General features: G+C 38.3%; 1 protein-coding gene and 2 long non-coding RNA genes across 3 annotated transcripts in view; 2 read left to right on the forward strand and 1 right to left on the reverse strand.

Moving 5' to 3' along the window:
• Positions 1 to 16439, reverse strand: part of cnksr3 (cnksr family member 3) — a 59222-nt gene extending 42783 nt beyond the window's left edge. The window contains exon 1 of the mRNA XM_046061430.1: positions 16148 to 16439. Coding sequence (XP_045917386.1) covers positions 16148 to 16199 — 52 coding nt within the window. The 5' untranslated portion in view covers positions 16200 to 16439. The remainder of the gene's footprint in view (positions 1 to 16147) is intronic.
• Positions 4217 to 4648, forward strand: LOC123978395. The gene is made up of 2 exons (XR_006826943.1): positions 4217 to 4318; positions 4420 to 4648. It is a non-coding gene; the product is annotated as an uncharacterized LOC123978395 (long non-coding RNA).
• A 4091-nt stretch (positions 16440 to 20530) lies between the features above and the next one.
• Positions 20531 to 21507, forward strand: LOC123978384. The gene is made up of 2 exons (XR_006826932.1): positions 20531 to 20988; positions 21423 to 21507. It is a non-coding gene; the product is annotated as an uncharacterized LOC123978384 (long non-coding RNA).
• The last annotated feature ends 2019 nt before the right edge of the window (positions 21508 to 23526 follow it).

Consider the following 23526-nt stretch of genomic DNA (forward strand, 5'->3'; position numbering starts at 1 on the left):
ATAACTCTAGTAATACTTGAGGTTAGTGTTGCTGTTAGTTTCTCAATAACTCTAGTAATACTTGAGGTTAGTGTTGCTGTTAGTTTCTCAATAACTCTAGTAATACTTGAGGTTAGTGTTGCTGTTAGTTTCTCAATAACTCTAGTAATACTTGAGGTTAGTGTTGCTGTTAATTTCTCAATACTGTCTGCGGCTCTCAGCACCAAGCCCATTGGCTCCTAGTGAAGACGTAAATCTTAAAAGAGTTAGTAATTTGCTGCTTAATGTAGTACAAAAACAAACAGGAGGAAATAGTGTATTTGCTGGGGAGTATTTTCAGCAGTTCAGCGATTAATCAACATTAGGTGCTTAAGTGAGTTTTTTGGGGAAAAAAGGACAGTGTATGGGCCTATCCAAAATTGTTTGCTACCCCCTCTCCCTACCTACTTCTATTCCGCCACATTGAGTGCCATTCGAAACCAGAATAACAGAACAATAAAACATGGCATAACTAGATAAAGAAAGTCATCCCCCTGTGTATTTTAACTGTTATTCAGTTTAAAAAAAAACATCTTATCCTATTCTTTCGTCTCTCTTGTTTACATTACGTTACATTTAGCTGATGCTTTTATACAAAGCGACTTACAATTGCTAGCTATGTTTGAGGTGGCATTCCTCTGGAGCAACTAGGGCAGAGGTCACTAATAGGCGAACCACGTTCCGGATCCAGTCCCAGCCGCTCTCCTCTCCGGACCGCCGACCTACAGCCGATTTATTATTGAGACTTACTACGTGACGGAGCGTTTCTATTTTAACCCACGCAGCTTCTCTAGCATTTACTGTACTGGTTTAGTGGACCAGGAAATTCACAGACCAATCGCATGTGCTCCAATCGTCTCATGTGACGCTGCTCAGCCAATCAAATCTGTGCATCCCAATGCTTGCAAGTCGAGTCCACAAAATTCACGTTTCAAGACTTCGTTTTGGAAACACACATGAAATGAGGAGACGAAAGGGGAAAATAGATTTCACTTGGGTTTTAATGAAGAATGTACAGATTCTCACATGTACATTCCTCCCACGGGCAGCTCAGAACCAAAATATCTCATAGATCTCCAATGCGAGCTGGCAGGACCAACTAGAGCTCACGTTTCTCACTGAAGAAGAGAAAGTAGGAAAGTGGTAGTAAGAGGGAATGAAAGAAGAGAAAGCATTACAGCTGTTATGATGTGTTGAGTGTTAGACTGCACTTCATCACTTCAAGCTACACTTTTTATTTCCTTTCCTAAAAATTAGGCCCTTTATTTTAGTTTACTTAAATTTAGAATTTATTATTAGAGTAGTTATTTATTATTCCTCCAGTTTGATGTGATAATATTCTTGAAATATTGTTTGATTTGATAATCCGTTCTATCTAAAAACATATGTTGATACAACTATACATTACGGTACTGAATGATAACGCAAGTAAGTTGTTTTGATGTTCTGGACCTTTGCTTCGGGAAATTTTCTCTAACTGGACCACTTTGAATTCTAATTGAATACCCCTGAACTAGGGGTTAAGTGTCTTGCTCAGGGACACATTGGTTGATGTGTCGCAGTGGGAGTTGAACCCGGGTCTCAAAGGCATGTGTCTTATCCTCTGCGTTATCGCCACCGCAGGTTAGGGAGCTTGATTTGGCTGTGAGGGTGACTCCGACCAGAGTTTACTCCGTGTCGGAGTGGAAGTGGCGAGGGTCTAGTTTTGGAAAGGCCCTGTGTGTTCACTGTGAAGGAACATGTCAACAATGGAGCAGATGAATATGATATCAGGCTTTGGATACACCCACAACACTTGTTAGCAGATAAACTGCATTCACTGTTGGTTTGGGTCTTTTCATAGGATTTGTTGATAATAAAGATGTAGAATATTACCAGACTTAAGAATATAATCTGTACAGCATGTATAAATCAATGCCTGTATATCCAACCTTTCCAGAAATTATGAATTATTGTACATTTATATCTCATGTTCATTTATTAACAAGAATTAAGTTTGTGATTTTCCACAAATTTTAATGTAATCAGCTCTGAGGTTACTATTTTCACACAATTTTCTAATACCCATTAAATTATTAACTATCGTCTTGTCTTAAAAAATATATTTTCCTTTGTATTAACGTGTCACTATTTTTAGCTTGAAATGCCCTTCCATAGAGGTCACAACAAACTTCACGTGAAAAAACACACCTCTCTTCTTGTGTGGATCTTTGTGAAGCACTTTGAATCCAACTTGTTTGTTGACAGAGTAAAGTAGACTCAACATGAAAGCACACTGGAGACTGACAAAAGTGCACAGATACTCCTAATATTCACAGCTTCCTTACTGACTTCCTGCAGAAGTCAGGAAATGTTGAGTTTGCAAACTACGCTTGTGCTTTTCTTGTGTAATGAAGTGAAAATTTTACAGGAAACTTCATAAATTGTAAAATTAACATTAGGATCTCAGACTTTAAATTCACCTGTAGGGATGTATATTTTTCTGAATTTCCATAGTTTAGTCAAACTTTTAACAAAAGTTAATTTGTCTGTCTGTGGTTTGTCTCCGACCGGTCTTATATTTGCAGACAACTCTGGGCCTCTGTCGTGCTGTCAGTCATCTGGTGGTGGGAAACTCTCTGTGTACCGACACTCAGCAGCAGCTCTGGGGTGGGAAAGTTTTACTTTGCACTGCAACAACAAAACCGCTGGTTCATCTGTCACTGCTTTACCCAGCTAAAGCTCAGTTCCCTGCTAAAAGGTCAACATCTTTCCCAAACACAAAGTCAACTAGTCCTGATGTTAATTGCAAAAAGAAGGTAACGACCGATGCTTGCTTTACAGATGTTTACCAATATTTGAACAACCAATATTACACCCGATGAGTAACGTAGTTTACCAGCTAATATACTTCAATGTGAATGCAGATGATCCAAGTTACACTGGAAGCTGTGCGTTTGTCTGTTGATCTTTGTATATTATTTCCACCACAAACAGAAGTGTTTTTTTAAATGTTATATATCTAAAAGTATGTCAACTTTCCCGTCCACATACTGTAGTGTACTTCTCATTTGTATGTGTTGGTCACGGTTGGGTCGAGGCCACTTTTGGGATCTTTCACACCTCTAGTTTCAGATAAACTTGGTCCAGACCACGGGAAAACATGGTAAATTACAAACAAACCAAGAAACAAACAAACCAAGAGCTGTAAACATGAAGTCTTTACGGTCTGACAGGTACCTCTCTGATTGGACAGTTTGGCACGATTGTCATCTTGCATCATCAGGAGCAGCTATATAACAGGCGGATTAGTGTGGGATCGCCTTGTCACGCACTCTTTAATAGACTTAATGAACTGGCTAAGCACACAGAGCAGGATAAAAGCACAACAGACCGCAGATTTGACTGCTTTGGGCTGATGGATCAGAGAAAATCCTGCACTCACATGCTGGTGGGCATATGCGTTGTTGTGGTTAACAAATTAATTATATAAAGTAATTAACTGATTTGATAACAGATGATTTCATGCGAACAAATCATAGAAAACAATGATATTTTATCTGTACTATCTTAAGTTAATTGCTGGCTTGTTATCAGACCAACCAAATAAAAAACTATTTTACTATTTACTAAACTATTTCTATCTGATTTATCTATTCAAGTAAAACTCTAATCTTATCTTTAAATTACTTGGCATTTGTTGACCTGGTTACAGTTATGGACAGACTCCTAAATACACGGCTCGAGAGTACGTCAAAGTATTTATGTGCGGATAATAAAGTGTGCTAGCCCTTCCAGCTTCAGTCAAACACGTGAGGAAGTCAGTGAAACAGAGCTGCAGGTGAAACTCCAGGTGCTCATAAAACAGTCCAGGTAATCATTCATTCAAGAACAAAACAAACAAGATGTTGGCCTTCATTTTACAGAGTGATATGACAAGGCGTCACACCTCAAAATACACACATCCTGCTCATTGAAAAGGAAAATATCAACCATGTTTGTCATATTCATTAATGTAAAAATGTGGCAAACATGACAATAATGTTTATAACTTCATTCAATTTTGTCAATTAATTTATTTTTGACAACAATCACAAAATATTTTGTGGATTATTTCTCATTTTATGTTAAACTGTTTTCCCCTTGTTTTTTGGCCTGCCTGTCTGTGTCTCCTCCCCTTGCCTCTCTCTCTCTCTCTCCACCTGCGCCTCGTCAGCCACCTCAGCCTGCCACACCTGCCAGCAATCAGCCTCATCTCTGCCAGTACTTCAACCCCGGTTCTCCACTCAATTTCTGCTTGATTGTCGTTGCTCCTAACCTGGTGCCACTTCATTACTCAAGCTCTTGTGTAATCTGCGTCATCTGTTTCCCTGTACTTTTGTTTTCCCTGTGTCTAACCCTGTCTGTCTGTCTTCCCTCCAGGTCACCTCCGTTGAGTCAGCTGGGCTCGCCACCCTGCCCTCTCCCCTCGGACCTCCTCCACGGCATCCCCCCGGCTCTTCCTCATGCCTAGCCAGTCAGCCTGCCACCACACTCCTACCAACTCCCCCGCCGTTCAGTTCTCCCGTGCCCGTGTTTCCCCGACCTCCGCCTCTCCCTCACCTCCACTCCCTTAAACCCTTTTCTCCTCAATAAAACCTGTTTCACCGGAGCATTTCTTTTGGGTCCTCTGTCCAACACACACAACAATTGTGTGACTTGTCACACTACACAAACTGATCGAGGTAGCAGTAGACCAGAAAGATAAAATTACATTTTTGTCAATGGAGTCTGGTGGCTTTGACGAGTGTGATATAGCAACTGTTTACGGTTAAACAAAAAAAAAGGTCCCACTTTGTAGAGATCCTTTCCATATTGTTGTCATTCGCATTCTGAGTCAATGGCAAAAACAAGCACTTTAGTGGACGTACTTTAACAAGGCGCAATTGACCCTTTGCTAAGCCACGCCCCCCTTAGTTACCGTTAAGTCCCACAAACTGTCGGCCCTGTTGGCATTTCTCATGCTCAACTGTACTCTCTGGATATATAGTTTAATTTTAGGAAAAATTAATAAAGCAATCTCAGAAAGGTTTGCATTCAACATTTGAAGGTTGTAATTCAGGCTGTCAAAGTGATGTGAAACAAAGACAGAAACTAAAGCCTACCGATCACAGTAAAAGTGAACAACCACCATCACCTGAGGATTGAGACAGAGGGCAATGATATTAAGGATTAAAACTGTTCCTGTACAGCTGGGTAGGTCTCCATTCACTATTACAATCAAAAGAAAGCAGAACAGTAGGGCAATATAACGTTACATTCAGTAGTAATTTAACATTACAATTAAGAACAATCCAGACTACATTATTTTGGATTTGTTTTAGGTTTTGGAAAGGGAATAAAATCATACTTCTCCTTAGGGTGGTTTTTGAGCACTTAGGCTCAGTGTGTGAATGGTGAATGCACATGTAGTGTAAAAGCACTTTGAGTGGTCAAAAAGACTAGAAAGGCGCTATACAAATACGTAGCATTTTCAACCTCTCTGGTTAGCAACTGTAGTTATTCCAAGTGAGGAACAGCATTTGACCATTTCCTGGAAAAATACAGCAAAAAGAAAAGCTAGAAAACAACTCCTTTTGCATTAGAGTCAATAGAGCGCAGCCATGAAAGTGTTGGACCTCAGTTAGAGCGAGTCCTATACTGCGCTGTGATTGGCTAGCTGCATATTCGGGCGTGGCTTAGCAAAGGGTAAATTGCCCGCAAGGATTTTGTTGCAGCCCTGTTTCACTGCTGTCGACTGAGCGCATTTGCTCGATACTGGACCAATTTCAAAAAATGTGTCCTAATTACTCAAACAGACACAAACACGAGAAAATAGGGTCCAGGTTAGAAAATACTTAACTTACCCTTTAATAAAGCACAAACTTGAAGCTTGAACAAGTGAAACAACATCACTTCAGTTTGACATGAGGTTTATTCTCGTGTTTTTTTTTAAAGGAAAAGACTCCAGAAGAGATTGAAGTGCTCGATAACATTTTTCTGCATTGTGAGACTGTCCCGGTTGAACTCTACATTACCTATTCATTACAACAAGTGGCGCGTGTTGTGTTGTTAAAGCACAAGGGCGACTTCGGACCCGACACGCCCCGGCTGGGGGCAACAATGGGAATATTTACCCCACCTTCATCACAAAAGGACAAGAGTGGAGAGCGGAGAGGAAAAGTGGCAAAAGAGCACTAAGGCTATTCATAGCTTCACTGGGCCTCTGTAAAACCAGTCCCTCAATCACACACACCCCGTCCATTCATCTCATCGGTACAAGGCAGCGGGAGGGGGTACACAGTCTGTCGAACAAACGCGATTCAAGAGGAAAAAGGATTTCCTTGAGCGCTCAGCAGTCTTATACAATTAAACAAACAGGAATTGTGGGAGTTCACTGTGTGCAGAGCAGAGAGAGCTGTATTATAGCAGCCCACTTTAACCAGTAACAGCAGGGCACTGGTGCAGGGCACTGGTGCAGATCTACAGGAACGGGTGGTCCACAATGGCAGATTGAAAACGTACGTCTAACTGGTTGAGAACTGGGAGGCCGGGGTAGTGGCGGAGCAAATCATAAATAACAGTAACACAACCACAGACTGGACTTTGGTTTGTGGACTACTGTTTTAAAACCTCTGGTTTTGCATGTTGGCCGTCGCCATCTTGGTTTTTCTGGAACCAGAAGTGACCATATTTGGATGAGAGATTGGAGCTAGCTAGGTTATTCGGTGACCAAATGAAAATAAACTGTGAAAGCATCAAAGCTTTCAGTCCAAAACACAGACATACAGTGCCCACAAACAGGTTCACGGCTAGTTAAATGTACACAGTACAGTGAATACGATTCCCTCTATCTTGATAGACAGGTCGCCGTAGTGTTTGGATTACCAAAATCGTCACAAATTTAAAATAACTTCACCCTCCAGGAATCCTGAATGTCAGTACCAAGCTTCATGGGACTTAATCGCAAGGTTGTCTAGGTATTTCACTAGGAACTAGAGCTGCAACAATTAGTCGATTAATCAATTAGTTGTCAACTATTAAATAAATTGCCAACTGTTTTAACAATCGATTAATTAAGTAATTTAAGGAGAAAAAGTTGCATTTCTCTGATTCAAGCTTTTTAAATGTCAATGTTTTCTGTCTTCTTTCCTCCTCTGTGTTATTAAAACTGAATATCTCTGGGTTGTGGACAAAACAAGACATTTAAGGACGTCTTCTCTGACTCTGGGAAACCCTGATCAACATTTTTTACTATCTTCTGACATTTTATAGACTAAACAACTGATTAATCGAGACAATAATCGACAGATAAGTTTACTATGAAAATAATCGTTCGTTGCAGCTCTATCTGGAACAAAGCGGAACAAATGAGGGAAACGACTGTGTGGGAATACAACCAATATTCTGTTATATCACGGATACCAGTCCTGCAGGTTTTAATCATTCAGTTCTTTATGACGTTGAGGTTGTTGGACTCATTAGCTCTGACGCAGGTTGAACAAATCTCCCACAATCTGCTTTACTTTAATAAGGCGTTACATGAATGATGGTGATGTTACAGACTAACACAGATCAGTTCTCACAGAATCCACTATGTTTGACTCACTCCAGCAGGAACATGGGAAGGTTTATTGACATGTGAGGACATCTCTAGCATTTTGTTTTGGGTATTTGGGAATTTTTTAGACCAAATTGTGAATACACGTAGTATTACTGTTATCTCTGTAGTGTTGCAGTGGATAGGATACTGGATCATGGTTCACTGACCTGGTGATATCAGCTGCACTAATTATTTTCGTTGTTTGTCGATTGTTTTCTCGATTTACAGATTTTTTGTTTGTTTGTTTCTTAAGCTGAAGATGAGAGCAGGAAGAGGTGCTCAGTGTAGAAAACACGGATGTTTCCTCTTATTCACCATGCTCCCTCATTGACCTCAGTTTCACTGATAAGGAAAACATTGGGAGGAAGACAACAAAAAACATTTGATCTAAAATCAGGACAATCTGCCCTTTTATATCTACTACAAGCTACACTTACATGTTACATGGTTCAAAGTGAAGTCATTTAATTCACAGTGACCTCACTCGGTTGTTTTCTTTGTAAACATCCAGGAAAACCAATAAGATAACTGAAACTCTCAATAAATATATCACCAGTACTCCTCTCCTCAATTATCTCTATCAGATAACTAACGAGAAAAACCAGGTTAACACAGACAGAGTTCTGGTTTTGTTCAGTCTAACCCTTTCATTACAAATCTTGTAATGAAAGGGTTAACAATCTTTACTGATCTTTTTCATTTTATTTGTGGTTAATTCCTATGAAAATCAGCCTGCGGAGACTTTAAACTGGCTGCTGACAAATAATCTATCAGTCAATTCTGAAAAAAAACAAAACAAAACTGAACGCTGGTGACGATGTTCTCAAGTGACAGAGGTTCTCCTCCCAGTGAACAAACAACCAACCTTGCTGATTTGGATTCAGTCCAGCTGATGAGTAAAAACAGAACACCTGTCTGCCGTCACTCATGTGAGTCCTGTTGGCGACAGGCGCAGACTTGAGGAGAGGAGGCTTTGTTTTCTATTTGTTTACTGATGTGTTGGAAACCAAAGCCAGCATTGTCAAAACTCAAAGCATTGTGGGTAGAAGAAGACAGAATAAACTCAGGCCTGATGCTTATATTCAGCAGTTTGTCTGTGTTAACACCACAGGAGGAGAGATCAATCAATACTGAAATCACAGAGCTAAAATGATTGGCAGATTAGTCGTCCTGTATTTAATCTTTTGTCTTTTTCTGTTCTTCAACTTCAAATTTAAAGTTTAATTTTCAGTAGCAACCCAGAATCTCTTTATGTCAGACATCACAAGATGTAGTTAGGAGGAACGAGGGAGGAGGTGTTGGTGAATGTTGAATTGTAAAACATGAAAAAAGAAACCTGAGAGACTTCTGTATGTTTTCAATAAATATATCTAGATATGTAATATCTGTGCGGGCAGCTCTAAATATGTGGGAGTTTGATGCGTTCTCTGTTTCATATCAAAACTAAGATATTTTTATAAATATTTTGACTGCTGGTCAGATTCCATGCTGGGCTCTGATAACTTATGACAGACATTTGTCACTATTTTTGACATTTTAGAAAAAAAACATTTCAGAGAACAATTAACTCATATCGGATGCACACCTGGGGCACAGGAAAAATTAAATCATGTAAAAGAAAGATTAATTGTCTCATTTTAGGGATTTTTTAAAAATCAATTACTGATGATTTGACTGAGTTTTGATTGTTGCATCTTGCAGCTCTAAAAAAGATGCCGTTTTGAACTGCGCCTTTGTTTCCTGATGACCATTGCGGCCCTGCCAAGCAGAAGCACCAACTCTGTCCAATTAACATGCTTTTTGGGATTCATGTGACTCATTTTAAGCTTTCATACTGGTCAGAGTCAACCAAAATAAACCATATATAACATATTGTGGCCAGCTTAAGGCTCACCTGTGCAATCTCCATGCTGTCTGATCAGCATCTTGATATGCCACACCTGTGAGGTGGATGGATTATCTCGTCAATGGAGAAGTGCTCACTAACACAGATTGACAGATTTGAGAACAATATTTGAGAGAAATAGGCCTTTTGTGTACATAGAGAAAGTCTTAGATCTTTGAGCTCATGATGAATGGGGGCAAAAACAAAAGTGTTGCGTTTATAATTTTGTTCAGTACAAAAATAAAAGAAATTTAACATTTCCATTTCAACAACTCAACCAAAGAAAACCTGGAAATTGACTTACTGTTATGTGGACATTATTTAACATCAAGGTATTTGTACAGTGTTTAGTTGAATGATATATGATGGGAAGGTTCAGCGATTAAACCACATTATAGATATTTACAGCTGTGTGGGCCTTTATACAGCTAAATGAAGGCACATTGTTTAATAACTGTAATAAAAATATGTTTCTCTCAGTCTCCCAGACCTGTGACCTTCCTTCCTTCATCGCAAAATTTTAAAAAGTCCCGGCAGGAAGGTCTTTTGTTAGATAAAATTCTTCAAACTGAAAGCACAGCGATGCTGAGCTTTGGCTGCTCTCCACTGTTCAGCATTTTCAAAGATAAAACAAGTTTATTTTGGCAAAACAACATTGGCAGGGAGGAGCAGGAGTCAAAGTACATGATAACAATCTGATTTTACAAATTGCTGTACCTCCAAACAAGTAGAAACTATAAATCTGTTGGATGTGAAAAGGATGTTACATGACATCTTTTATATGATTGTTTATATTGGTAGAAATCCAGGCAAGAGGTTTGGTTTTGGTGTTAATCAAAGCTTTTAAAAGGATTTAATATTGCAACCTTTTTACAATTATTTCATGCACTGTTGCCCTTGAATGAAAAAAATATATATATTTCCCATATTATTTCAAGTAATCAATGAATAGTTTGGTCTATAAACCCTAAAAGATACTCCGTTTATTATCAGATAAGACAAAGAAGCAGCGCATCACCACAACTGAACATATTTTTGCTTGAAAAGTGACCTAAACGATAAGTCAATCATCAACGTAGCTGCTGATTTTTTTCTGTTGATCTACTAAACAATCAACTAAATGTTACTGACAGATAAGACTGACAAACTTTATGCTTGAAATGTAAAAGGTTTGACTAAATGGTTTGACTATATTTTAACATGACTGCTAAGAGTAGGGCCGATACTTTCTGGGAAAACACGTTGAATTAACAAAACTTTATTTCAAGATAAGAACACAGCGCTCAGCAATATTGACTTGATTAATCAAGCACGTCTAACAAATGATTATAATTCACTTATAATATCCTGAGATTGTGCGTTTGCGAATCAGTATTGGTGATTTTATAAGATATGGAATAAAAACAGGAACATTTTTAGAAACAGTAATTGTTTGGTTGTGTCGGGTTCCACAGGCAGAGACTTAACATTCAAGTCACAGTTCACCACCAGGACGAGAAAACATTTAAGCTCAGACAAAATATTCTAACCTCAACATCCACTTACTGGCTTTTTCTGGGGCATTCAACCACATCTCACAAGACTAAACTTCAGCTCTCAACATTTGAGCTATGTCATTATATTACTTTAAACTAGTGTCCGATCAATACTGGACTTTTGAGGCCAGAGCCAATATTGATTTTTGTCTGCCAATATTTGTTTTTTAATGTAAATGCATAACAAACAAACAGTCTTGAAAGGGATCACAAATAGCATCCTGGTGACACAAACATATCTCCTTGTCATTTATCTCCTGACACCATATATCTCTAATAAGCTAATATCAGTAATATTGTCTCTACCTGGTTCAACTTCTACTAAACAAAACCCCAACTATACTGTATCTGGTCTTACTGCATATCACAATATGTATCGCCCAGCTTCTAATCTACTAAACTCAGTAATGTAAAGAAACTCCTGCTCAGTGTTCTTGTGATACACACAGATAAGTAATTCCAGTCCATCCTCTCATTTATTGGCTGTATTTGTACACACCCATGAATAAAGAGAGCTGGATGTGTCACCTTATTTATCCAGCCTGTTCACCACTTATGTCGTCATTTACCCTGCAATGTGTGACAGCACCTGTCAGTCGAGCAGAAAACTATGTACATTTGTCTGAACACGCCGAGCTCAGATGTTATGCGTTTGCCTCCAAGCTACAGCTATCTGATCAGTCTATCAGTTTGTAAATAAAAAATTAAAAAAAAGAGACCGAACTTAATCATCTGAGAGCTGCACAGTGTTTGTCTTGGTTCAGATGGAAGTAAACTTTTTCAGATATGGACTGAAATGTGTCCAAAAACAAAAATGAAAGTATCAGAAGTTGGCACTGAATGCTCTGTCAGATTGCTGGTTTAGTTTATTCTTTGACCAAATTAGCTAAATTAGTTTTCTTAGAAGGTATTTATTTGGGTTTTTGTACAGCTGCTAGTGTTTCGACCATATTAAATTAGTAATGAAATCACAGCTTAGTACAAGATTTAACACAATTTCATGCCAATTTGAATAAAGGATTAGACCAGTATCACAACTGGAAAAGAAGACTACAGCACAGGTTTGGTCATCAGATGAACATCACATCAAGAAACAACTGCAGACTTGTCCAGGACATGCAGACGCACTGAATATGAAAAATTCTTTACACATATACTCAACAACTGTCCATAACTGCTACTCTTGATGATTAACTGGGGACACAAATGAATGATTGTGATGTTTGGCGTCGAGATTTGTAAACAAGCCTGTGTAACTCAGGAGGTTTTGCTGAAGTGTTGGCAGAAATGTTTTCTGTCCTTCCTATATAAACCCATAATCCCAGACCACCACTCTGCAGGAGTACACCTCCAACTTCCATGATACTTTGGTGTTTCTGCGGCTCAGTGACAGCCGGCCTGTGGGAACCTACTGCAGATCAAACAGAAGGATTTTAACAAGACTGACTGAACCATGAAAAGAACCTGCTGCTTGAGTCGTACAAGGAGAGTAAACACACACACACACACACACACACACACACACACCCCCTTAGGCCGGAGGCAGTCATCTGCTCTGTTGTTAAACTGTAAATATAGGATTCGGATCAATGACAAATGTAGTTTCTATGATGAAACATGTGTCTGCTTATCACTTGACTGATTATATGAAGTTATTTTAAATCAAAATGCTTTTTAATCTTAGCACACAGGAAAATGTACAGCTTCCACTTTCATGTAAGGAACCACAACAGCAAACTACATATTTTCAACAGTGTAGAATATCAAATGAATGAAACTGTTTGGCACCAGACTGTTGAGAAAATGCACCATTTAAAAAAACCAAGTTTGGTAATATTCTATATTATTAAAATGGCCTATATAAATCTTACTAACATGTACAGCTGAAACAATTAGCCAATTCATTGATTAGTCAGTCAGCAGAAAATCATCACTTTCTGGCAAATGCTACAGCTTCCTGCTTCTAAAATGAGAAGTCAAAGTCGTTTCTTAGTCTTTTGATATTAAACAAACTCTTCTTTTGGTCAGACAAAAATAGAGATTTCAGTATGTCTCCACAGAGCTCCACTGTTGTCCAAAAGAGATTAAAAACCCATCAGTGAGCCTCACTGCTGCACTGGGTGTTCCTTCATCACCATGAACATGCACTGTAGTTTATTCTAACTCCGTCCCACATACACCATCCTGCTGCCCCAAGTACTCACTAGAGTACCACATGTGGATTCATCCGCCGCTGAAAATAGTCCCCAGCAAATGCACTACATCTGCCTGTTTGAATAACATTTTATAAAAACTACAATGGAGCAGCTGTTTTAGGAAGCATTGAGTCTTTTAATGAAACTAGTACTGCAATAAAGCAAGATTTGTCATGAATCAAGCGAACGTTGGCACTGAATGTTTGTGTTTATATTTTGTCTGATCAGATACCTTCTGATTCTTTTGGGTGTTCTGTCTTAATCCGACAGCAGAACAGAGAGTGACAGGAGACACGGGGTGAGAACAAGCTTAATGGAGCCATGCAGGTCATGTGACTGACCCCGGTGCGTTGTTTTCATGCAGAACAACAGTCAGATCTGCCGCAGTAAAGAGTCCCAGCAACCTGCTGACCCTCCACACGGCAGGAGGCCGACATTTGTCAAGAGCTGGTATTGTCTGGGTCTTTATTGACCGCCAGCGGTGCTCAGCTCTGCATTGTTTCTGCTGCTAAATGACATGTGTATTGGTATGCTTTTGTGTGTATGTGTGTGTAGGGTCCTATGATTTTTGCGATGAGGAAAACAGTTGCAGACTTTGATTACTTGGACCAAAAATGGATTAAAGACCGTAGAGATGAGCGCAGAGAACCACAACGAGCGAGAGACTTCGATTTAAGGCATTTTGTTTAAAAAACAAACAAGATTTTGCAACTGAACTGCTTTACAGGCTAGTTTACATTTCTCTATTTATCTATACTAATTCTTAATCTCCCCTCTGGGGATCAGTAAAGGCTTATCTTATCTGAAGGGCTTTGTATCTTTTGAAACGTTACCCGTGATACCTGAGTGACTGTAAATACACCAAAACCATATATTTTGTTAAAATTTTTTACTTTACTAAACTTATCTTTCTGCACAACCCCTTTTTCCTCTTAGGTTTAGACAGACAAGCAAACGGTTATCATTTCTGGCAACCATCTTTGTTAGCATCAAGAAATGGCGACACATATTTACAGGTCTACCAAAAGGAAGACATTTTTGGATTAGGTCTGTAAAAGACTATACTCAGTCATTTGCTGCTGATACTAATCTTGAACTACAGGTTTCAGTGTTTACCATCATTTACCTTTAAAAGAAAATATATAGGGTAAGGGTTTTGTTTGGTTTAAGAGAGCTTCAAAAAAAACTTAGGAGGCATTCAAGTGCTTTCACCAGTCAAAGGTGTGAAAGTTACAAAAAACCAAAACTAGTGCTATATATTTTCAATCAAACTTGTTCCTCAACACACAGTACACAATCAATTTTAGGGAGGTTGTTGGGCCCATGACAATTTATATACACCAATGTCAGAACAACCTGTTGTTGCTCATTAAAAAGTGTCCAGGTCAGTTCATTGTTTTTCAGGACATTCAGGGCAATATTGTTATCTTTTCCCCCCAGGATTTCCAGTCCTGGGCGGATGGGCACCATGTGCACATGGCAGATTTTTAGTTAAAAGTTTTACTTTTATTCATCTCTGAGGAAGACTGAGTGTAATCAAGAACGCTAAAATGTCAAATGTTGTAGTGTAAAAATAACTATTGTCACATAAAAGACAAACTGTGACTTCAAAACACCGCAACACAAACTGCTGCTGCTTATCCCAACCTCGTGATAATTAAAAAGACATCTTTATCAAACCAGAATTATGTGCCTGACTGTCACTTAATGGCTGATCTGTGTGTGTGTGTGTGTGTGTGTGTGTATAAATCTCGCCAGGTTGCCATACAGCAGCAAAGTGTTTTTTCTTGTCACATGTGCAGCTGCAGAGTGCAGAAATATGAGAGTCAGTAAAAAAGGTAAACAAGGTAACAGCCTGCAGCACAAACCTAATTAACCTGGACCTCATTACATACATTATACTTTAACTGTTGCCATAGAAGGCAATGCGCTAAGCTGATAAGCACCAAGTATATAAAACTGTGAACCAATTTTTGCACATTTTAGAACTATTGTACTTTAACAGTTCTTGCGCCTTGCAGTAAAACATTGTTTTCTTTTGTTATATGTAAAAAAAGGGTTATGGAAAACATTTTTATTCACAAAGTAATATATTAGTATCCAACTCGGTATAATACCGGCCCTAGTATTACAGATATCAAGGGACACTCAGCCCTAAATCTGACATAAAGGCAAAGTAAGTAATCCACATGTACAACTAATCGTTCAAACCACCAAAATCCAAAACACAATCTGCTTTAAGTTCAAATGGATTGAGACGTCCTTTTTAATACAGGGACTAACTAACACTGAACTGTGAAAGACTCAATAAAAACTTCTCAACTATGTGAAAATAGAAGTAATTTAAAATTTAAAACCACAAATATTTCCTCAAGTAACCACAGTACCAGTACCCCAGCTAAATCATTAAGGTTTTACCATAAATATGTCATATGGGTTGCATGATTATACTTTAATTAGTGCTTTCATTTCAGTCTACAATCATATCACTGCTCAGTTACTGTATTTCTTCTCTATTCTACTTGTGTTAATTAATTTTATTCTATCTTAAGAGTTTATTGCGTTATTTATCTGTAATTGTTTGTCAGCCATTCTAATGCTTCACTTTGCCCACGTAAAGCACTGAGCTGTTTGAAATGTGCTATATAAATATTAAAAAAAAAAAAAAAAAAAACACCGTGTAAACTATAACTTTAAATGATTTAATGATAATCTGTGATTTGCTGGATCAAGCTGATGATTGATGGGGAGGTTTCAGCTGAGAAACAAATTTTAAAACCTTAATAATTTCCCTAAAAACTAATTAAACCCAACAACAAGCCGCTAAAGTGCTGAATTAGCCGTTATTTTCTGCTAAAAGCTAACCGCTAACAGCGGACCGTTAGCTCCCCCCCTCTCCCTTTGGCGGTCTCACCTCTCATCCAGTCCACCACTTGTTGCGGGGTCCACTTACTCACAGCCTCCATTTCTCCAAAGGGTGTTAATTAATCTCTCGCTTGCTCCAAATGAACCGAAATTAAACCGTTAATCAGACATGATTTAGCTCATGTCGAGGCACCGGAGGAGGTCCGTCACGGCACAGAGACAGACACGACATCAATGGCCCGCCGCTCGCTCGCTCGCTCACTGAGCTCGTGGAGAAAGTTTACAGGCATAACAAGAAACAACCAGCGCGTGGGGCGGGTGTCGGGTTACGAATGGCCTTAACCACGCCTCTTTCTCCCTTCTCCTCCAATCCCATTAGAGTTTAACGATGCTGCCTTTAGGTGCTGTCGGAACAAAGCAACAAAAACGAACAACAGACAATGTTTATTTAAAAGTCACGTGTTCTGTAGATTGCAATCAAATACAAATAGCGCAAGTGAATGAATATTTAATGTTAAAAGTATTAGATTATTTTGCATAGGCTTCATGAAGTGTATGGTTATATTTAAATGTCTAAGTATACATGGTGCAGGGTTTATGGATGGATGATACCTTAACTGTACTTTTGGGGGTTTAACCATGAGATTTTAACTTGTTGTTTAAGTGCTCTTATGTCAACTGTAATTGTTAAATTATAAGTGATTTGAATTCCACATTCATTCTTGTAAACATTTATCAAATTATTAAGAAAGAAACTCAGTAATATATAGGCAAACAATTCTTCTTAAACTAACAAATGATGATGTTCAACTTTTTTGTGTGTGTCATTTATTTCTTTTTACTGTACCAAAATAAGAGAAAAGATTTACGCAAAAAAGTCAACTTTAAAACTTCACAATAGCGAATAATAGTTCTTTAAACTTTGAGCTAAAATGCAAGTACAGTAATACAAAGGTTTGGTTTAAATTGGTCTTGGTAAATAAATTAGTAAATAATTTGGTTTAAACAATAACAATGTCACAGGAAACAGACTATTTGGACTCCACCAGGGTGATTTTTTTATACATTCAAGCAAGTGAAATGTGAACAGTAGCATTGTTTACATTCATTTTGATGTGAGAATTAGCAGTTTTATTGGATATAAACAACCCAAATACAGAATGTTGGACTTTTGCATGACAGAGCAAATTAGCAACAAGCTAAATAACTTGGTAAATAATAACCCAGACTAAATAACAGATACCAAACTGATCAATAAGTAAACTCACAGTGAACTTAACTCAACAGCACAGAACTGAAATGTAGATGCAAAACTCAAATCTTAGAATCAAGAACACAGGGGGGATAAGGGAGACAAGATAACAGGACAACACAGACAACAGACTAGGATAACAGAACAAAAACAGATTAACACAGAACCAAACGGACAACAAAACGGCAGAGCTCACCATAAACACAGACTGGACACAGGACAACAGACAAGACAGAACCCCAAAACACAACAGACCAAAAATAACAGATAATCAACTGACCAAAACTCAGAGTGCTAAACTAAAACATGGCTGACAGGCAGAATGTGACACAAACCGATGTGTGGTGAGCGTTCTGGCGCTAAACGGCTGCCGTGCATCACCCAGGTGGGTGCTACACATTGATGGTGTTTGAGGTGAGTCCCCCCCCACTTCACTGTGAAGCGCTTTGAGTTTCCATGATAAAGCGCTATATAAATGTAATGCATTCTTCTTCTTCTTATTATTTTAACACAGACTCTCCCTGCTGGCTATTTATCATGAGTTGAACTCACATCCACCTTGATTAAATGTGTTCATTTGCATGCTGCACTTTGGTAACATAAAATGCATGCTAAGTTAGATGAATTGTTTATCCAGCCCATACTCCTCTCAACCTCTGTATGTAACAAAGCCTTAAAATGAGACGCTGTCATAATAAAAAAGCATTCCTTCAGCCTCTAATCAGATCTTTCATCTTCTGAGCTCCACAGCAGCACTGTCACGTGTGATTGGTGGTGGCTTGTTAAGCTTTTTTAGGGCGTGCACATGTTTCCCATGGGAAGAGGATGAGAACAAAGCTCTGAACTGTGCTGAGAAGAAGAACATCAGCTGGGAGTGAAAGTGCTGGACAGAAGAGAAAACATATTACAGTATAAAGATTGTTCTCAAAGTGGATTTATGTTACAGGGTCAGAAAAGTACAGTATGCAAAAACCAAGACCAAAAACATTTGTTTAGTTTTCGTTTAACTTTTACCACCATACTCTGAAGTAAAAAAAAAAGGAAAATTAATTACACTTTGGCTTTCAGTGAAAACCACAAATTCCTTTGACATGTTCCACCACCATTACTTAGACTTTAAGTAACGTGCTTCTCAATTTCTTCATAGCTTGTGAAATCAAAACAATATTGAAATGACCCCGTAGTTCACAAAATAAATAAATAAAAGTAAAATCTGGGATAAAAATGAACATAATGGTGCAGTAACAATTAGCTTTTTCTGCTTTCCCAAATAATGCTTTGATTTGTCTTGTGACCCCTTGACACACTAATAAATACATACAATTCTTACAGGTGTTGCAATGTCAAATTGTGGCATTGTGCTTCCTTGTGTTCACATTAGACTCTTAAAATTTGGATAAGTAAAAATCTAACAGCACTTGAATGCAGCATGTAGGAGCTGATGTGGGCGGGGCTTCTTGTTCCGCTTCTTCGGTTTAAAAAGAGTCCATTAAATCCTCTTTAAATCTATATTTTACTGGGAGATGGAGATAAACGGTGGGTAACAGTGGTAAAAAGAGAGAGGAAAGTAAGTTGCTAGTGAAACTTTTGGTCTTTCAGTTTTAAAAACATCTGTCTGTCTCTAATCAATGAAGATGAAGTAAAGCAGCTGTGTAAATGGGCAGTAAAAATCAACAGCCAAAGACATTATACAAACCCTTAACATTTAATCAAAGTCTGGTATGTTTGAGCTTTCTTAATATCTTTCCACCAAATGACCAGAATCTGATGTGACGATAGTATCTCCAGGTTTTGTTCCCTGCTCTTGTTGGCTATAAAACACTTTTTTCCAGCTGCATTAATGTCCAACATCATCATTAATGAATTCTTGCAGTACCATTGCTGTGGGATCTTTTCAACAAATTAAACCCTGAACTTGTTGCTTTGAATGCTACGTCTGATTTCTAAAGAAACATTGCCCTCCCATGACACAAATCAGTAAGACACGTCCCTAATGAACTAATGAATTAATACATGACTGTTTTCTTTCTGAGAATATAATTTAAATGTCAAGGACCCTGGAACTTGCAATTAAAACTTCTTATCTTAAAGATTTCTAAAGTAGTTTTTGTCATTATTTAATTTAAGCAGATTATGCCTCAACTATTTTAGAGTCAGGAAAGGAAGAGGTTATTATTATTAAGTCAGTGTTATTAATCATCTGATTGACAACAAATTAAGGTGATTAGCCTACTAATGTGCAGATATACTGAATGACTCTTTTCACGTTAATAACACATAAATAATGTCACATTCTGCCTGTCGGCCATGTTTTTAGTTTTGCCCTCTGTGAGTCTTTGTTATATTTGATCAATTCAGTATCTGTTATTTTGTATGTTGTGTTTTAGGGTTCAGTCCAGTCTGTTGTCTTGTGTCCAGTCTGTTAATGTCATTGTGAGCTCTGCCTGATTTGTTATCCGTTTGGTTATTATCTCTCTGTTTTTTTCTGTTCAGTTATCTTAGTCTGTGGTTGAGTGTGTCAGTGTTGTCCTGTTACCTTGTCGTCCTTACCCACTCTGTGTCATCAGTCCGGTCCATGTTTGTGGTGTTGCCAACGCCTTGCGTTTAACTCCCTGTTTCTGTCCTGTTTAGTTTAAACCCTAGCAGTTGGTCCATGTTTTCTGTTGGTGGTTTTGGTTCCTGGTCTTGTGTTCTCTGTTTAGTCTTGTGTATTCCCTTGTTCATCTACTGGTTCTGTTTAGCTCACTTCATACCTGTCTGTCATGTATTCTGTGTAGCCTTGTTTATTATGCTATTCATCCGCATCTTTAAGTTTACTTAAAGTATCCGTCTTGACTCTTAGGTTTAGCTCTGCACCTCAGCCCCGTGTCCTAGTTGTGTCTCAGTTCCTGTCTTAGTGTTTACTTTTGGTCTGTGTACTGTGTGTTCTGGGTTAACTGTCTCTCTGCTGGCCTGCTTCTCTGTTACCCCCTGCTGTCTCTGCCTGCTTCGTTAACCTGATCCCAGTCACCTGTGTTGCTCCCTCCCAGCTCGTTAATCCATGTGTGTTTATATACTTGTTTGTTTCCTCAGTCTGTGTCTGGTCATTGCAGTGTTTACACTCTGTTATGTTGTATGGAGGAGTGTTCTGGCTGTTGCTCCTGTTGTTTTTGGATGCCAATCAACTACCTGTAAGCCTGATATTCTGCTTCTGTTGGATTAAATCCCCTGAACTGTATCTCTGCCTTGGTGTCTTGCGTTTGGGCTCTCACCTCCTCTGTGCTTACCTCCACGAATCCTGACAAATAACCATGTAAACGTAAAGGAAAAATCTCTCCATTACTTGTGCCTCCATGAAGAAAAGACCACCAATTTGTTTGTTGTGTGTCCAGGATTTCTCTCTTCTATTAATTGAATCTCTTTCACTCTCCCCTTCCCTCATATGACCTTTGACCTTCATTGTATGAGATGTTTTCTTCGCAGCCAACCTCTCAGCGTCGGGATTCCTGTCAGAGGAAGGTTGAAACGTGGTAACCGACCCTCAGTATTTACCCTGAGCAGGCTGCAGTGCCTCTCTCGACAATGGATGCAGATAAAGGTGCCTCAGACTGGAACAACATGATGATGTTGTTATAATACACACAGCAGCTCAGGAAAAGGTATGGTGGTGTTTGGGAACTGCAGAGCCTGAAAGCATGTTGCTCCACTGGAAAATCAATACTTATATTTGACTTAAAATTCTACAGTTGTTCAAGTTTCCTTTTAACTGAAACATTACTAAATGTTATTGTGTTTTTATATACTGTTATACAGGTGCACTCATTAATTGGTTTTGTTTAATTAAAGATTGTTTATTTATTGTTAACCCAGTTTAAATGTGTGTGTGTCTCTCTGGTTGTGTCTGTTTACCGCACATCACATCATTTATGCTAGTTATTTTTGTGGAAATTAAGTAAATTTACTTAGTAAGGACTGAATTTAAGTACTTTTGAGGTACTAGTTACTTTGCAGATCAGATTAATAATAGAAAATATAATCAACAAATAAAGTACGATGTAATAGTAAAGATTAAACTTTGTGAATTTCCCCTCAGGGATCAATAATCTGCCCAGGAGATAAAGTAGTTGAAATCAGCGTCACCTTTACCTGCTGCAACATTAAAGAGAGGAACATATTAATACATCAATAATTATAATTCAATAAAATGACTTACACTGTTCTGAAATATCCCATACTGCAAAATGAGCAGGCTACTTTTACATTTAATGTAATTTAAGTATTTTTTTTATGCTCTTACTGTAGTAAAAATGTGAATGCAGTACTGCTAATTTTACCTAAAATATGAGTACTTCTGTACTTTAGGTAATGTAGTGTTTCCATCAGCAGATGGCGCCACAGATTTATCTGATGAAACTCAATGGCAGCGACCAGGCAGTGATTGTCTATGAGAAAGATGCATCACTCTGAGGTATAAAAGAGTCAGTAACAAAGAAAAGTTCCCTCAGTACCTCAGAGAGTAATGGCAGCTTGAGTTTGTCTTTGCATGCTCATTAATATATGTTGCACACTGCCTATACTATAGTATGAACATTTCAGCTATTTATTTCCTCCAGCGTTAGCTAGCCAGCTTTAGTTTAGCTTCAGTAAGTGCCTCATGTTCTCAGAGCTGGCATTTGTTTGTCTGTTCAACAGTGTTTAAAGTTATTCAAGAATCCCCAAAGATCCATTCATCCACTGAAATGTAGATGAAGATCAGATGTTTAACCTGTTTGTGAACTGTCACTATTTCCTAACATGGTGGCCAGAAATTATGTTCCTCTGTAGAAAGCATGGAGCATTCCTACTTATAGATAGACCTTTTTTTTTTAAAGAGCAATATCCCTTTTGTTTAAATGTATAGCGCATTTCTAGTCTTTGCGACCACTCAAAGCGCTTTTACACTACATTCATACACTGAGCCTAAGTGCTCAAACAGAAACTAACATTCACACACATTCATACACTTGTGGAACAGCCTCCAGGGGCAGTTAAGGGTTCAGTATCTTGACCAAGGACACTTTGACATGCAGCCTGGACGAGCTGGGGATTGAACCGCCGGTCTGAACAGGCAACCCGCTCTACCCCCTGAACCACAGCTGCCCATTTTAATAGGAAAGACAGGCAGAAACGGTTGCAATACTGATCTTGTCAAATCCATCAAACTGGTAATTTTAACTTAAACAGGAGTTGCTGGACATGTGAGTCTGGTGGCTGGTGACATAGCGACTGTTTCTATTCAAACAAAAAGGATGTTTGTACCTTTCAAAAAGTTTTTGTTTCTTGTGAAACATTGTGAGATGACCTTTCAGAAAAAGGGATGTAAAGGTACATATACATACACATACTGTATATGTAGCTAAATTCATTCTCTGCATTTAACCCCATCCCTCAAGGGAGCAGCCCGGGGACCAACTCCAGATCTATATCAGAGCCACTGATCAATGACACTCCCTGAAAAACCTAGCATGTTTTTGATGGTGGGGAAAACTGGAGCACCTGGAGGAAACCCACACAGACACGAGTAGAACAAACTCACACATTGATAAGAGTCACATTTACAGAACGGTTTATAACAATATTGTTTTTACATGGATTTATTCAAAATATATATGTGTGACTGACCCTTTCCCCCCCACATTTTTAAAATACCACATAAAATGAGAATGATAAAAGCTATTTTAAAAAAACCTCTGTAAATGTGTGTAAAATGATGAAGCTCTAATTGCCTTGAAGGGCAAGGAAAATGACTTGGAGTAGAGGAAACATGTCTTACATGTTTTAGAAAATGGCGGGTAAAGATTAGCTAACGCAATAACAACACACTCAGCATAAACACTGTTTGTCACATGAAAACATCTCTTGCAAATGTATGTTTTATGAAATAGCCAACTTCTGAAAACAGAAAACAAAGGTTCAAATGATATACAATTCAATATGGACAGTTTGAACTTTTACATGGAAAAAGCTAACAAAGATTAAATTTACGTGATCTGCCAGTTAACTGACTTGGTATAAAACAAACAAATAATAATGTTTATTTATATTATTCAAGATTTTTTGTAAATTTTATGAAAGTATGGTAATAATAGTTGCAACTTGAAATGTGAAAATTGAGGAATTGAAGCAAAATGATCATTTTGGACAGTGGTGCCTCATCT

This window comes from Micropterus dolomieu, linkage group LG10 (genome assembly GCF_021292245.1).
Source record: "Micropterus dolomieu isolate WLL.071019.BEF.003 ecotype Adirondacks linkage group LG10, ASM2129224v1, whole genome shotgun sequence".
Lineage (NCBI taxonomy): Eukaryota > Metazoa > Chordata > Actinopteri > Centrarchiformes > Centrarchidae > Micropterus > Micropterus dolomieu.